At 38.0% G+C, this 16,661-nt stretch overlaps 1 protein-coding gene across 1 annotated transcript; it reads left to right on the top strand.

The window, feature by feature from the left end:
- Positions 1-8,657: 8,657 nt before the first annotated feature.
- On the top strand, positions 8,658-13,210 carry LOC124120234. The gene is made up of 4 exons (XM_046483009.2): positions 8,658-8,951; positions 10,940-11,008; positions 11,557-11,646; positions 12,780-13,210. Exons 1-4 carry the CDS (start codon positions 8,658-8,660, stop codon positions 12,834-12,836), a joined length of 510 nt encoding a protein of 169 aa, XP_046338965.2. The 3' UTR covers positions 12,837-13,210.
- Positions 13,211-16,661: the final 3,451 nt, after the last annotated feature.

A 16,661-nucleotide genomic window follows, 5' to 3' on the forward strand; every position in this document is an offset into this window, starting at 1 on the left:
TACACACTGCATTTAGTCAATTTTCATTAAAATACATATTACTTTATTTCATTATGTTTGTTGTATCTTCTTTTTCTTTAATAAAAAATTGTGTGATCATGAAAAATGAAAGTGTTTTCTTGTTTGTACCAGTTGTTTTCTGGAATCATGACTGAATATATACTACTATATGTTCACTGGATATGACAATGACCAAACTTACTCCAATAAGTATGTATGTCTTTATGATTCATGTCCAACTGGTCCCACTTCATACAAGTACAATAGATTTGTGGTTATCACTTGACTCAAACAATTCTCCGTCATTCGTAAGACAAAACGAAGAAACCCGTAGCGTCGTATTATGTCAATACAACAACTTTGAAGGGTCTGAGACTCCCAATGGCGGTACCTCGCTGTTCCTTTGTGCTACAGTTTGTCGTTGCGTGACTTTGCAGTGGCTGGCATAACAGTTGGACCCGTGAAGATCCAGGGTAGAATAGGTCTTCAGCAACCCATGCTTGCCGTAAAAGGCGATATGCTTTTGTACGAGGCGACTAACGGGATCAGGTGGTCAGACTCGCTGACTTGGTTGATGCATGTCATCGTATCCCAATTGCGTGGATCGATTGTCATGATGTAAATCACTGGATTTTCTAGTCCAGACTCGATAATTTACAGAACGCTGTCATAAAGATGTAATATTGCTGAGTGCGGCGTTAAACAACGAACAAACATAACAGTTTGAGCAACAGAGATCACCACACACACACACACACACACACACACACACACACACACACACACACACACACACACAAGCACGCATTTAGAGGCATATTTATAATATTTCACGTGGTTCTCGTGTAGTGTTTCTCGTCTGTATTGTTATATTGGGTTATGCGTTTGGTCGTTGATTCCAACAATGAAGTTTTCAATTTTATACCATATGGTATCTTTTATGTATCGCGTATCGTTAATGTGCTGCTGTCTTTCATATTTGCATGTATGTATGTAAGATATGTACCTTGCGTTTTTTTTCTTTTGATTAATATATTAATTCATTTGGCTATATAATGTAATCTGTTGTCAGGGGACATATTTTCGGATTTTACAGGCATGAAACAATTCAAATGTGTTTTTATACATCTTACCAAAGCTTCCTTGGCCTTGCGGTCTCTGAAAAACGTTTTAAATATTTTTGTACTTTTTCAAAGAAGTACTTTTATGCCATGAAAACCTCCATGATCAAAGTTAAGTTTGGCAGAAGAAATCAAAAGTTAACAGACAAACGAACACAAGTCACACAAAAGATCAGTCCCAAAATGAAAGAAAGACGAAATGAAATGCTTCAGATTGTATCAGTGTCCAAGCTGCCCCCACTGTGTTGCAAAACGAATATATTTCTTAAACTTTTTATTTTTATTTATAAGCAGCAGAAACTCTGCAATTCTACACAGCATATCGTGTTCATTAGTTGCAACAACACATTATTGCGTCACTTTGATTGTCTGGTTTGTACACAGGCCGCCGTAGCATGGCAGAAGTATTGCTGTGCAGCGTATGACAATAAATACTTACTTGTTTATGCAAAGTGTGTGGGTGGTGTGTGCTACCGGGAGGACAGGGCATGCTTACCCTTTTCCCGAACACATGGTGTTATCGTTGATTTTCTAGGGGTCCATTCATATCATTTTTGCAGCTATTTTGCCCTTTACGCCAATTTTTCGGCGGATACTCTAGAGTGGTTATTCTCTTGCATTGACAATAAAATTCATACGAAAAAAAGAAAAGGAAAAATGCGTCTTTCATTTCTCTCACAGAAATTAAGCTAAAGAAGGATAAAGTCAGAACGTTCTCAATTCTTTACGTTATAACGGTTTTTTCATCCTAAGATACAAAATTGACTTAAAATTATTTTTCCATTATGATGACACACACATACACACAAACACACACACAAACACACTTTCTCCACTGTATATGGCAATTATGTTAGGTGTGTGCACATAATAAAGTATTTGGTTTTCCTGTGATCTGAAACTATGATGTCAAAAACAAATTTAGCATGACATTGAAAATATTTAAAGCTTCAAAATGCCAAGTATATCATTGGCTTCGTCATCTGAAATGTCTTCACTGCTAGAACTATCTTCCAAATAGGTGATAAGAGCACACACATATGGTGGTAGGATAAACTGATGAGATGACACTACCTCTTTTTCTAATCTGTTACGTTCCTGTTGGCTCGTCAATGTTCAAAGGGCGAGTCTGTGACGATATAGTCTCTTTTTAATTCCATCTTCTAGCAGTATTGTTTCCATGCATAGATTGTGAAGAATAGTATATTGTTAAAAAGAGTAATGCTGGCCTTTAACTGTGACTTTGTTAATGACTTAAAAGTGCTCGACGTTGCACAGCTACTGTTTCATTAGAAAATTCATATTCTTGTAAACACTCTCAATAATATTTTCACTTCTAGATCAGTCCGTTTATAGATAAAAGAGTATGGTCCGTGAAATCTCTCTGGAAGATCAACTGTATGGGTTAGCGCTTCTTGTTAGGATTTTATGTACCCTTTTTTCATAAGCAACACATGTTGAATTTCAGTATTTGTTCTTCTGACGTGTTCATGGCAGCACTGACAGACACACTGGGAGGAATGAAGCTGACAATCTTCCTTGAGTAGATCTTGCTCATATCGTAGCTGTTACTTGACTGATGGATATTGTTGAACTCTGCTATTTAAGTTCATAGAGTAAAATACCTGTTCAGATTTTGATTCTCAGGATACTCAGGATTCGAATTAGGACAAACATCTACCACGCGATTATTATACTTCCCTATATGAATCTGTAAAATATTTGGCTTGTCCTGGAAAAATTTGTGAGGAGAGAATTTTATATACATGAACGTGGGTTGGACATTATGAAAGGCATATGGGTATCCAGATATATACTTCTGTTACTCTCTCCTTTAGGATAGGCTGACTGCTGTATGTTCAACACTGTTTTACCCAAATGATGAGATAGGGTGCTTACAGATTTAACGTGAGATGGCTTTTACATACTTCCATCATTAAATCATTAAGCACAAAAGCCATATGTTATTCGATTGTTCAGACCAAGAGTACAGTTCTATTTTTGTTGGTAGGCTTTTGTGAAACAATACGTTTTTCATAGACGTTTGCACTTCTGTATACATGTCTTGCCTTACTGCATAACATTACACGATGAGGTCAGGTGGCTTATCAAACATCGCTCCAGCATTCTGAAAGATTCTTTCAGTGAGATAGGGTTTTTCCCACTACAGTACTATGACTCCGATATGGTAGAGGGTGTTTGTATAGGTAACAGACATTCTGCTTGGTCTGAGGTCTCACTCGTTGAGTCTGTGTGTTCATACATCGTCGCCGTCGTACGACTGGTCGGTCTGGACATGAAGTATGTTGTAACATTCGACTAGAACTAAATACATGGGCTATATACTTTCTCATTTATACGGTAACACGAGCTAAAGATCTCTCACGTCTGAAAAAACATTGATGCGGTTTGGTTTTAAGATGAAATTATGAGTTGCGTATGTCAAAATAACAACCGTTTCCGCCTGGGGACGGTTATACTCGAACGTACAAACTGTCTCAGTGCAGACAATAACGAATTATTGGGGTTACTCTGAGGAAACCATCGCCTCTCATTTCTAATCACGACTAACCGGTTCTCCAGTAACCGTCTGAGAATGGCTACCATTCCTAATATCTGCTCCCTCTATAATATCTTCCGAAATCTCACACTCTTAATATAGATCTCTATATTTTTTATATCTTTCCTAATAACTGGTATGTACCCCCAATGGATAAAAGTGGAAGTTGGATTCCTCTCTCAAGGCAGCTCGACTCCTACTTGAGAACAATTACACAGATTACAAAATACAACAACGTTAGTATTATTAATATCTTTCAGATCAACCTTAGCAAGGCTCAGCTCGATTAGAGCTACAAGCCACACTTCATCTAAAGGTAAACATGGTGATGACTTCAGATGGAATCTATATGGACTGTTGTTTGGATAATGAGCTATGGAATCGGAACTGCTGAATACTATGTACTTATCCATTTTTTGTTTTTTATTTATCTTTTGAAAATATCTATACGTTTTCATGTGACCTTTTCCACCCATGAGTGAGTGAGTGAGTATGGTTTTACGCCGCTTTTAGCAATATTCCAGCAATATCACGGCGGGGAACACCAGAAATGGGCTTCACACATTGTACACATGTCGGGAATCGAACCCGGGTCTTCGGCGTGACGAGCTAACGCTTTAACCACTAGGCTACCCGACCTCCCCTTTCCACCCATGAATCGAAACTAACGACATAATACTCTCTACCCTTTTCTCTCTTTTCCTTTAGCACCTCTTCAATATTCCCTGCATGTTGTAAATTTTGTTTTACATTTTGAAGCTCTTGTTCGTAAAACAATTTGTTACATTTGACAATGTTCTTTATGGCATTGTGTGTTCATAGGTTTATGCAGAATGTAAGCGTCATTTCCTTCAAGAACGTCCCTCACTTTCTTTAAATCTGTCAAGCTGATCGACACTTAGATTGTCAAAAAGATGCTTTCGGGTCGAAATAATGATCTTCAAACAGTTTAATGTCATGATTTCTCGCAATAAACATGATTGCAAATGATAAAGACAGTATCGAACCTATGCTTTTTATTTTATGATAAACGAACATAAATGAGTAGATTGTTCATGATTTTGATTTATTCAAATCGAGTTTGCAAGTACAATAGTCTGACGACTAGTTTTTTTAGATCATGTTTCCATTGCTCTCTCTGTCTTGAGCTGTGTATTCAGGAAGTCTGTCCTCTGATATCGACAAAACACAAAGTTGCTGGTGACTCTCATGCTCGGATCTACCAAGACAAACCCTCTACTGGGAGATCACTTGATCTTCATTTAGTTCTTGCCAAGCCATATCAATATATCTTCATGTCATGTCTTCTATTGTTAAAGTTTCACATGTGTAAGGTGTTGCCATGGTATCAAACAAACACCACAGACAAAGTTCAGCAGTAATTTGTTTTACTTGTTTAGACAGCTGCAGAGCAAAACATACATTTAACACATGCTCAAGGTTGTTATTTCGAGTTACCACATCGATTGCATCAACCATAACTAGGATAATTTTTTGACAATGCTCCTTTTACTGCCTCCAGTCGAGTCTGAGAATGAAGACTTATCATCTTTAACACACGTGTCTCAATCTTTAAACCAATGACTTGAGCGCTGAATAACTGTTTATGTCAATCCTGTAGCTTTCATTACTCATTTCCATGTATAGAAATCCATCTTCGACATTGTTTCTAAACACAAAATATAAACAAAAAATGAAAATTATGATTATGTTAATTTCTCATACGGAATATTTTCTCTCTTCATATAAACAACAGTAATAATTATGTTGTTACCCTTTTAAATAGTAACATCAGTTTATTCTAATCAGGATCTATAGCAACTCCGCAAATATGTCTTTATTGTAAGGATGTTGTCACTTATGTGAATCTACTTAATCATTTTCTTTGTTATTCATTCACGTTAAAGCAGTGTATTTTCATGATTTTCCATCTATCAGTATCTTCATTCCCATTCAAGATTGCAGTGTACATACACCGCATAACTCCCCACGCGGTGATTCTTTTTCTATCATATTATTATTTGCTTACCTGATATACCTGATAGGGTATCTTTCTGGCATTGCCCTTTGACAAAACCATTCATTCCTATTCAAGATCATATCATTGCCAGGCTTTGTTTTCATAGTTTCATACAAATTCTACTACTAACCACCCTTACCACCGCTTCAATCATTTGCTGCCACTGACAATGGCTACAAATCAATCTAAAATAATCTGTACTGCCACATAACAATATGGTAAATAGAAGCATCAAATGGCTTCTTGAAACCCGTTTCGTTATACAGATATTTCTGGTCTCTTTTGTGTCTTATGTTTGTCCAAGTCGTATATGGCGATACAAGTCTATGTGCAGAGTTGCGTCCCTTAGTGGTCCCAGAAACCTCTAGGCATGGGTTCGAGTTTAAAATTCGCCCTAATTATGTTTCTTTATTTGTCAGCACCATAACCGTGTTGGTGTGTTTCACCAAAGTGGTAAACGTCTGCACTAACTGTGAATTACTTCAACGTGGTCATCTTTACCCACGTGATTCACATCTACGAAATGCTGAGAAGTTCTGCTCCATGGGTTGCAATTTTAGCATTTCGGACACATATGTACTGGTCCTGTCATTCCTACTGGAAGTAAGTGTCAAGTTTTCACTTTGACAAGACATAATACATTCGTTATGGTGTCGTTAGTTGCCACAAATGGTGTCACATTAATATGACACTGTATACGGAAACCAAAGTTCTGTTTGTTTGTTGTTTAACGCCGCACTCAGAAATATTCCAGCTATATGACGGCGGTCTGTAAATAATCGAGCCTGGACCAGCAAATCCAGTGATTGACATCATGAGCATCGATCCACGCAATTGAGATACGATGACATGCATCAACCAAGTCAGGGAGCCTGACCACCCGATCCCGGGAAACCAAAGACACCATAATCAATAGTTTGTACGATGGATATGACAGACATGTATGGCTTCATGATTCATGCTAAACTGGTTGCACTTCATACAACGGGGGCACGGGTGGCCCAGTCGTCTAAGGCGCCGCGATTCGCTGTGCAGAGTTGCGCCCCCTGGACAAGCCAGAAACCTATGATTGTGGGTTCGAATCCCGGTTCATCCCGATTATGTTTCTAGGTTTGTCAGCACCATACCCGTGCTCGTGGGTTTCACCGAAGTGGTAAACGTCTGAGACCTGCATCACTTCGGGCTTTCCGTCCACATTAAGCTGACACGCAATGATATAACTGGAATAATGTTAAAAGCGGCGTTAAACCCAACTCACTCACTCACCACTGCAAGCAAATATAACAAATGTGTGGTGGGGAGTCACTTACAGCAATAACTGCAAAAGACTTTGTTGCAACCCTTGAGCATTGGTATGGTACAGACAGACCAAGGATAATCAGGACGATCCTGGGATTCAAACCGATGATCAGCGGGTCCTTCCACGGCTTAAAAAAACAACTTCATCTATGAAATGAATGTCAAATGACCAGTTGGTTCAGGTATCGTGCAATCCAATTATTCAACTTGATCGTGCTTGAACAAACAATTTATGAGAGCTGTGTTTTAACTTGTACCCTGCTAATGTGTCATATGTAAGAAGGTATTACAGTATTTGTTCTCATTAGAAATAGATAGTGCTCACAACCCAGCAACGACTAACATGAATATAGTACTATTGCTTCATAATTGGAGCTCTTAAGACTAATGCTGCTCGTCTGGTTCGGTCAGTGTGAGGAGACACTTACCTACCACAGTTTATTTGCTATGCACTTGGCCGTAATAGAACAACGAGTACTGTGACTGGCCAGTTTTTTAGCATTTTTGACATTAACCTGTACTCAGCTATATTGCGGTGTGGTGTTCTGCCGATGGTAATGACGCTTGCTGGTTGGTGAAGCTGAGTGGCATTGATGAAATAGACAGGGACTGTATGGAAGCGTCGCACACTGGTGGATGGTTGTGTTCTAATGCCGATCTGATGAAATCGCCAACAGTGATGCACCGACCTTTGCACGGTGAATGCACACACTTCCAGTGTGTTGCGTCCTGACGTCGCACGCTGAGCCGGTAACGACAACCTCCATGGAACACTTGCTGGCCGCCTGTCTTGGATGTAAAATACTCTGCTCCCTGAATATTTGCCATGATGTGATACAGTGACTTGCCGACATCTGGTTTTATACTTTTCAATGTGATGGGATAAAAATAAAGTAATGTTAAAATAAATGTTAATTGCATTGATCTCTAGTTTATACAGTCATATGTATTAACATCTCTGCTCAGCTTTAGAACTGAATAGTTTGAACAACAATGGATTATGGCAGAGAATTTATGGATGTCAACCTCTTTATTATAAGGAACACAATGTTTCGGGGTATATGCTTACTCCTTCATCATTCATTGATTACGTATATACTCCGACAAGTTGTGTTCCTCATAATAAAAAAGTTGACATCCATATATTCTCTTCCTCATGTGTATCACTTCTAAATGCCTTTCAAAGCTTAACAATGCATTAGAACTTAAATTGCATTGATCTTAAAAATAGTTTATTGATGTGATTCTTGTTGTTTATACAGTAATAAGTATATACTCAGTCTAATGTTAATTGCATTGATCTCTAAAAGAAACTGATCTCTAAAATACAGTTCAGCTTTTTTCAGTTACTAACATTTTATATAGGAAGCTGCAACAGTACAAACCTGACCTGACTGGGCAGCAGATATTAAAAACAATAAGCCAAACAATAGTGGTTCAGTCCATTAACATAAATAGGGATGAAACTTAGTTACCAATTTGCCTACTTTATTTTCTGTTGGCAAATTGGGATGTAGGCAGAATGGGATTGAAACTCACTAACCTGAGCTCCACTCTACCGGCGTCGTAACAGTTCTCAACGGCGCCCTTGGCGTCGACGCTTCAGGCGCCACCGGGATTCGGACAATACTCGGCGCCTCTACAGCCGACGCCTTCCATGGACACGACTTGGTTCCAAAGCTCCATGCAATCCATGTTTCAGCAACCTGCATCTTCATACACGGCCCCTCCGGTGCCTCTAGTGTGTGATACGCTCTCGGCTCTTTCAGCGCATCTGGTCCTCTCGGTGCCTCCAGTCAAAGCGGAGCTTGGTGACGCCCTTTGTCTTCCCTCGGTTCGACATCTACTTCGATGCGCAGTGGAAGTAGATCCTCCCGATAGGCGTCGATCTTGCAGTCCCCAGTCCGACACCGTTGAGAGTGCCGCTCTCACTCCTCAGAGGGCACAGAGGGTAAGAACATTTTTTAAAGTCTTTTTGTATGACGTGGCGGGGATCGAACAGCAGACATTCTGGAGCCTTAAACACCTTCACTGCGCACACATTTGATTTTTTTCTAGAACGAAACTCAATGTGAATTCCGGTTCAAAATAGGTCCCAGTATTTAATGATCCTATGAGACGATTACATGGGAATCGTCAGGTCGCCGTGATGTAGCCGATATTTGCTGACTGTGAAACTCACATTCGCTAAAGTTGTTAGGCCTGATTTCTGATGAAAAAAAAACATTTAAACGATCAACTTTCAACGGAATCAATATACTTGTCTACTTAGGAAGGAAGATGGACTCTATGTTGACTCTATGGAGATAGATATGTCGATTGCATTATCAAACTCCAAACGCCTTTATTTGCTCTGCACTTGGCCGTAATAGAACAACGAGTGCTGTGACTGGCTAGGCTTTTAACATGATTGCCATTAACCTGTACTCGGTTATATTGCGGTGTGGTGTTCTGCTGATGGTAATGACTCTTGCTGGTTGGTGAGGCTTAGTGTAATTGATGAAATGGACAGGGATTGAAGGGTAGTGTCGCACATCTGCCTTTGCTCTGAACATAGCTGGTTTGTTTTCTCTGCACAGACGCCAAACATGAATGTGGAAACCATCACACAACCTGGTGTTCACGTCAGCGGTAATCAACCACTGGAAAAGGACCCTTTTACATCAATTGAGGACAAACTGAAACCATTTTTAATGTCAATGAAAATATTTGGGATTTACTTTGATCCAACACACGCGAAAAACAAAGTGGAACTATCAGAAAGATATGCGTCCCAGGAAAAGCCTCCAAGACTGTGGCGCTCCATCAACCGTCTGTACTGTTATACGGTTCTCCTCTTACAGTGGTTCAACGTTGGCCGTTGTGCAGTTGGGGTGTTCCCATTTGACGAGGGTTTGCTCTCGAGGATGATTACAACGACATGGATGTTGCTTTGCGCACTAAACGCTACTATCATAGTCGCTGCATGCCAGAAACCAACACACCTTCGATGTTTCTACAAGCACTGGGATTCCCTATTGCAGTGCCCTGTTACAAATAACATAGGCTGTGGCTTTAAATTTCCACTAAAATATTTGAGATTAAGTACAGCTGCTGGCTGGTTTTTTAGTCTTGTTAACATTGCTGCTCTCTGTGTCTTAATGTTTGGCGATTTACCCATTTCGGATGTTTACATTAAAACGTATGCCAGGCCATTCCCAGAGTCCAAGTGGGTGATCTTCTTCAGCGTTGTCCTGCACGTATTTGAAACGGGGGCCTGGATTTTCCCGATTATTTTTATGAGCATAATTTCTCGAGTCATACGAGCACAGTTCTTACAGCTGGGAAAGGTCCTTGTAAAACAGATCGAGGAAGCAGACGGACACATCCCTCATCAACTGCCAGAAATGAGGTTTCGCTACACACAACTGTGCCAGGCTGTGGATATCATCAATAGATGCTTCAAATGGCTCCTTGGAGGGTGTTTTATTCTACATATTTTGGTGGCTTGTTTTGTGTCCTATCAGATTATCAACGGGCCATTGAACATTTTTGTCATCGGAGTTTATGTATTCTGGCTTGGGGGTTGTGCCATTTCCATCTCTGTGTTAGCAATAAGCAGTTCCCATGTTCATAATGCTGTAAGTTTTCCTCGAAAATCCTTGAATAAAATCATTTGCATTATTTATTTTTTTAAATCGTTCCATGGATGTGATAAATGTTCTTTACATGGTTCTCCGCCGTAATATCCCTTGGGTATCGATAGATGATCACCCAGACGCCGCTCACTTGTTTGTTGTACTATGTTCTAAAGATGTATGAATTTGTTAGGGACTATGTATAAAAGTTAACACAATTACTTCTTGAACAAATTATCCATATACATACACCTGGTTAAATTTGTGTCTTGTTATTCTTTGAATTATCATGTTGTTGTTCAAGTGAAAGTTATATTTTCAGGCTCATTCACTTCTGGATGACATATTCAGTATCGGAACACAGGATGCTACTGTGGAGCAGCATGCGCAGGTATGCTTTGTATAGATATGTTGTATTATTCCCTGATAACATGACACCATTCCAAACAGTGTGGGGCGGTAGGGTAGGCTAGTGGTTAAAGCGTTCGCTCCTCAAGCCAAGGCAAGGGTTCGAGTCCGAATATATATGTACAATGTGCAAAAACTATCTTTTGGTGCCCTCCGCTGTCAAAGTGCTGGAATATTACTTAAAACGGCATAAAAACTCTCTCTAAATAGTGCGTCACGATCTAAGTACTTTTCGCGAACACCTGGTGTCATCACTATGCGCCTGTGACTCCAAAGCCCATGCTCGTGATATAATCGGAATTATACAATCGACTCTGCTTTTGGAAGAGATTTCTTATGAATATGGAAAGGGTTTTGTCGCTTTTATTTATATTAGACTGATGAAATGAACAGATTAGCCAAACGACCTTTCGTCCTCCTGAATGCTTTCAATGAAAAGTACATTTTCAAATTGAAAACTTCAGTAATCATTCAAAGCTGAAATTATACACCTGGAACAACTATATCTATTTGAAGTCACTCTCCTTGCAGCTTAATCTGTTTCTGTCAAAGCTAACAGGCACATCAGTTGGGTTTACAGCTATTGACTTCTTTGTCATCAAAAAAGAGTTCATATTGACTGTAAGTATTACTAATACCACAATGAATGTTGTTTTAATGTCACAGACAGTTATATCCTTCTTAAATCTTAATCTTAACAGTCATAAAGCTGTAGAAAATGAAACAAACAATGTAAAATGTTTTATACCATAGTACATCGTCTTATGTGAGGTATTGAGGAATTGATATTTTTGGTTGAATCTTCCCAACAAGGTTTAAAAATCAGAATGCATCACTGATTATGAAAATAATATATTGCCTGTTTCTCCACGAACTTTTGTGGCGGCCATCTTGGATTTCAAAATTACCTCATGTTCACTTCAACTTATATATTTGAATGAAAAAGAAAAGTATCAGTCAAAAACCGTCTCTAATACATGATTGTACTCAATTGTACATATTGTTAATACTGTATCATACATATCATGCAAATTACATTAGATCTTGAAAGTTTTATTCTTGTGACAAACTAATAATCATTACATTTTCTGTTGATTGAATATGTGAGTTTGACTCAGAAGATTAGCATTCATGTTAGTACCGCAAGACACAGATAATGTCAATGATCCAAGTGTCTGCATTCATTATTTAGAAGTATTTGAGAAAGTCAGTTATTTTTGTGCTGTTGGACGATCTCTCTACGTTGCTTTTGTCTTTGTTGCCAGTTTTATATATCTTGAACTTTGTATACTTGGTTCCTTTCACCTCTACGGTGTCCCCCAAAATGATTCAATTATAATCTTGTGATTTTGAATGAACAAGTTTGACATGGATGTAGCAGGATGATAAATGGTGGCCATTTTAAAATCCAAGATGGCCTTCGCAAAGGTTTGTGGAAAAAATGGCAACATCATTTTTTCTTAATCAGTGATGTATTTTGCTTATTCTAAACCTTGAACTCAATTTGACAGCTTCACGACAATTTGCTAAGTGGTGGGTCCAAATAACATCAGAAATATAGCTCTATGGCTGCAAGAGCTTGAGGAAACCTTTTTATAGATCATATAAACATCTTTCAGCGTCACAATCAACATCTACTCCTTTATCAACAAATTTGACAAACTAATGGGCAAATAACATTTTCAATAAGCACATTTACTATCAGTATTCTGTTCAGAGAAGTTCTTGGTACTTCTATGTGCCTCCTGTTTCAGCTGAGTGGACTGTTCGTGACCTACTTCTTTCTCCTGCTCCAGTTCAAGATAGCCTGATTCACCGAGTAAACACAGAAGTGATGATGGCACCTGCCTTGTGATCCCAATGTATAAATGAATGAGTACTGTATTCTCCAACTGTTGTGGGTTTACTATGGCACAACAATTGTCGGTGTTGAATTTCTCACAAGGCTTGACAAGGCTTTATATGTAGAATGAATATGAATACGTAAGCTATAGCAGTAGCCTGAAGCTTTTAGTCCTCATATGAGAGCCACGCTGCTACGATGTTAAATACGATAGGTTGTGAAGTGTCTGAAAAAGGCACAGATTGTGCACACCGGCTCGAGATCTGCACGAGACCTGTGAAAAATACTTGGATGGTCTATAGCATGCGTGTTGTCCATGTTTCACACATGCGTATCTCTGCATGTACAACATCAGTTGCTTTAGTGGTCAGGAACCACAGTGTTGCATTGTTTGTTTGTTTTTTAACGCCGCACTTAGCCACAGTGGTGCATTCAATAGTTCAATATGTTCTAAAATTATTTTTGGCATAAAGTTGTTTGTATCTGTCAGTTTAACGTGAAAAAGTAAAAATAACTGTGTTCCAAAATATTTAATTTATCTAATATTTTTACAGTATATATGTAACATTTGTCAGAGATTATTTTCTCGTTTCATTTTTCTTATCAAAATACTTCAGTCGGGCAAATAAATAATAATAATGTACTTCATCATGTTATCATGTGATCACTTCAACCACCTGGAGAAATGGCTGAAGATACACTGCTGTTTATCATCCAAAACTGGCTCCCGCAGGAGATATCGCTTTGGTGAGATCAAGCGATATCTACATTGTAGAAATTGCATCACAATGATTTGCAGACCATTGTGACATCATTGGTTACGTCACAATCAAATGACATCACTAATGGCTCTGCTACTGAAGCTGTTTGCAGTACTTTTTACTCTTACACTGCTAATTACTGTCTACAAACTGAAAAAGCCTCGGCAAGACTTATAGTAGGTTGTAAGGAAAAGTTCAAAGATGATTTGCCTATTGGTTGGAATCCAGAAGAGTTTAGAATTCTAGGAGTCAAATTTTGCACAAATCTGAAAAAAATGGTTCAGTTGAACTTTAAAGACAAATTATTTGAGTTAAAACAGATTATGAATAGGTGGATGACACGGATAGTTACACCAATTGGTAGGGTGGCAATCATTAAATCCTTGTTGATTTCAAAACTCAATTATCTATTGTTATCACTGCCTGATCCCCCAAATGATTTTCTTGTTACTTTAAATGCTATGCTTTTTAAATTTCTTTGGAGTGATAAACGAGACAAAGTAAAGAGGATTAAAGTTTGTCAACCTGTTAAGCAAGGGGGCTTAGGTATGGTGAATATCTTTTCATATGTAACATCTCTTAAGGCCACATGGATAAGGAGACTTGTGTCCTCAGGTGATCAAAAATGGAAGCACCTATTTAAATCTACATATCCTTATTTGTGTAAACTTGGTGAATTTGGTGTGACATTTTTTGAAAGAAAATTATCTTTGATAAGTAATGAGTTTTGGAAAAGTTGTTTTCAGTCATTTATAGTGCTTGATAAGAAAATCAAGCCAGAATCTTTCAGTAGTTTTTTAACTGAACCAATTTTTTATAACCCTAATATTAAAATTAATAGGAAATCATTTTTCTTGAAATACTGGTTTGAGAAGGGCGTCTCCCAAATTATAGACTTGGTCAAGGCCAATAAGGAGTTTCTGTCATATGAGGAATTTAATGATATGTATGGTATTTGTTCATCCTATTTGGAGTTTTATGGTGTTGTTAGCAGCGTTAAACAATACCTTGGAGCTCTAAATTTAGTTAGAGTTCCAACAGATTCTGTGGAGGATCAGCGCTGTGTGGTAAAAACTATTTGTAGTTCCAAGTCCGGTTCAAAACATATTTATTTTTCATTGGATTCTACAGAAGTAAAAACTAAAGGGCAGGAAAAGTGGGAATTACAATTTGAAAACTTAAATTGGAACAATGTTTGTAATAAAATTTTCAGTACAACACAGGATGTCAAACTGCGATGGTTTCAATACAAAATTACCCACAGAATTCTCACCACTAATACTTTTCTGTATTTACTCAATTATGCTCAGAATGATTTGTGCTCTTTCTTTCACAATGAAAAGGAAACAATTACTCACTTGTTTTGGGAATGTGATGTAATAAAACAATTTTGGGATGAAGTGTCATTGTGGATCGACCAGTGCTTTCATGTTTATAATATGACATTTTGTGCAGAATTGATACTTTTTGGAGTTAAAGAGAACATAAAAACAGATAAAGTGTTTGATTTACTTTTACTAATTGCAAAATACTATATTTATAGATGCAAATTCCAAACTACAAAACCTTATTTTCATGTTTATAAAAAGGAAGCTTTTTCACGATACAACATTGAAAAAGATATTGCTTTCAAGACAGGTACTCAACAGAAATTCTATGGTGCTTGGATTCTGTATCATCAACTTTTCCAAAATGAGGAGCAGCTTTCAATTTAATTTTAGTTTTGTACTTAAGATTTTAATGTTTGAGACCATGTACTTTCCTAAACTGCAATATGATATATAAACAAGAGTGAATGTGTGAGTGAGAAGTATGTTATTTTCTGTAAAAAAACAACAAAGTAAGATGTACTGATAAGTTGTGCTTTATGTCATGGGCTTTCTGCTACCCTGGGCGGAAGCCCATTTATGTAACAGGTGCGTCTTTCTAAAAACAATAAAAGAAAAAGAAAAAAAAAGACTTATAGTTTTTTCACTTTTATCAACTTGTGTTGATATATTTGATATCAAAAGATACTCCTGTGAGATTCTCTATATGTACGCTGGATATGACAGACAAAGAAACTTATTGACATAAGCATTATGTCTTTATGATTCATGCTCAACTGGTTCCACTTTAGACAAATATCATAAATTTGTGGTGTGTGGTCACTAAAGCAATAACTGCAAAATTAACAGTTTGAAAACTAACAGACTGTGAACTATTAGTTGTCAATACTGAATGAGTGATACTTGGTTTAATGGTGCTTCCAACAGTATTTCAGTTAAATCACGGTTTGTAAGGAAAGTCCAAAGAGGCACAGGACAAGACTGTATCACTTTGTTGAAACTCTTGAGGCTTTGAAACAACTTTCATCTAAACAGTGGTTGTCAAATGGACTGTTAGTTAACATATCATGCGATCCAATCATTCAACTTGATGATGAATGAAGAAACAATTTATGTGTGCTGTGTGTTATCGGGTATCCTGCTAATGTGTCCATAAAACACGTTGTTTACAACACAGCAATGACTGATTTGAGTACTACTCTTTAGATATATATATAAATATTGCTTGCCAAGTTCATTCAACACATTAACTACACATTTGAACACTTGATGAGTGATAACATATTACAAACAGGATAAGAGTGGACTTGTGCATGATGACATTACACAGAAACTGACAAAGGTTAAGGTCTTCAGAACTCAAATTCTCAAGAGGGGAAGAGAGAGCCTCAAAGATGATTCAAGTTCAGGCTGACCTTCAATTGCTACCTCTAAAAAAATGTTGATAAAATACATGAAATGTTTACGGATGATCAACAACTCACCACACATTACACAGTCAGTCCAGAAGGCATCTCTCATCTGAGGGGCGGTCGGGTAGCCTAGTGGTTAAAGCGTTCGCTCGTCACGCCGAAGACCCGGGTTCGATTCCCGACATGGGTACAATGTGTGAAGCCCATTTCTGGTGTCCCCCCACCCGTGATATTGCTGGAATATTGCTAAAAGCGGCGTAAAACCATACTCACTCACTCACTCACTCTCATC

This window comes from Haliotis rufescens, unplaced genomic scaffold (assembly GCF_023055435.1).
Source record: "Haliotis rufescens isolate VD_foot unplaced genomic scaffold, xgHalRufe1.0.p SCAF_3, whole genome shotgun sequence".
NCBI classification, from domain to species: Eukaryota; Metazoa; Mollusca; class Gastropoda; order Lepetellida; family Haliotidae; genus Haliotis; species Haliotis rufescens.

Bases quoted from the DNA above. Each gene is read 5' to 3' on its own strand.
- LOC124120234 (XM_046483009.2), top strand. From the start codon at position 8,658: ATGGACACGACTTGGTTCCAAAGCTCCATGCAATCCATGTTTCAGCAA. The intron at 8,952-10,939 runs GTAAGAACATTT...TTATATTTTCAG, and splicing joins CTCCTCAGAGGGCACAGAGG to GCTCATTCACTTCTGGATGA. The intron at 11,647-12,779 runs GTAAGTATTACT...CTCCTGTTTCAG, and splicing joins AAAAAGAGTTCATATTGACT to CTGAGTGGACTGTTCGTGAC.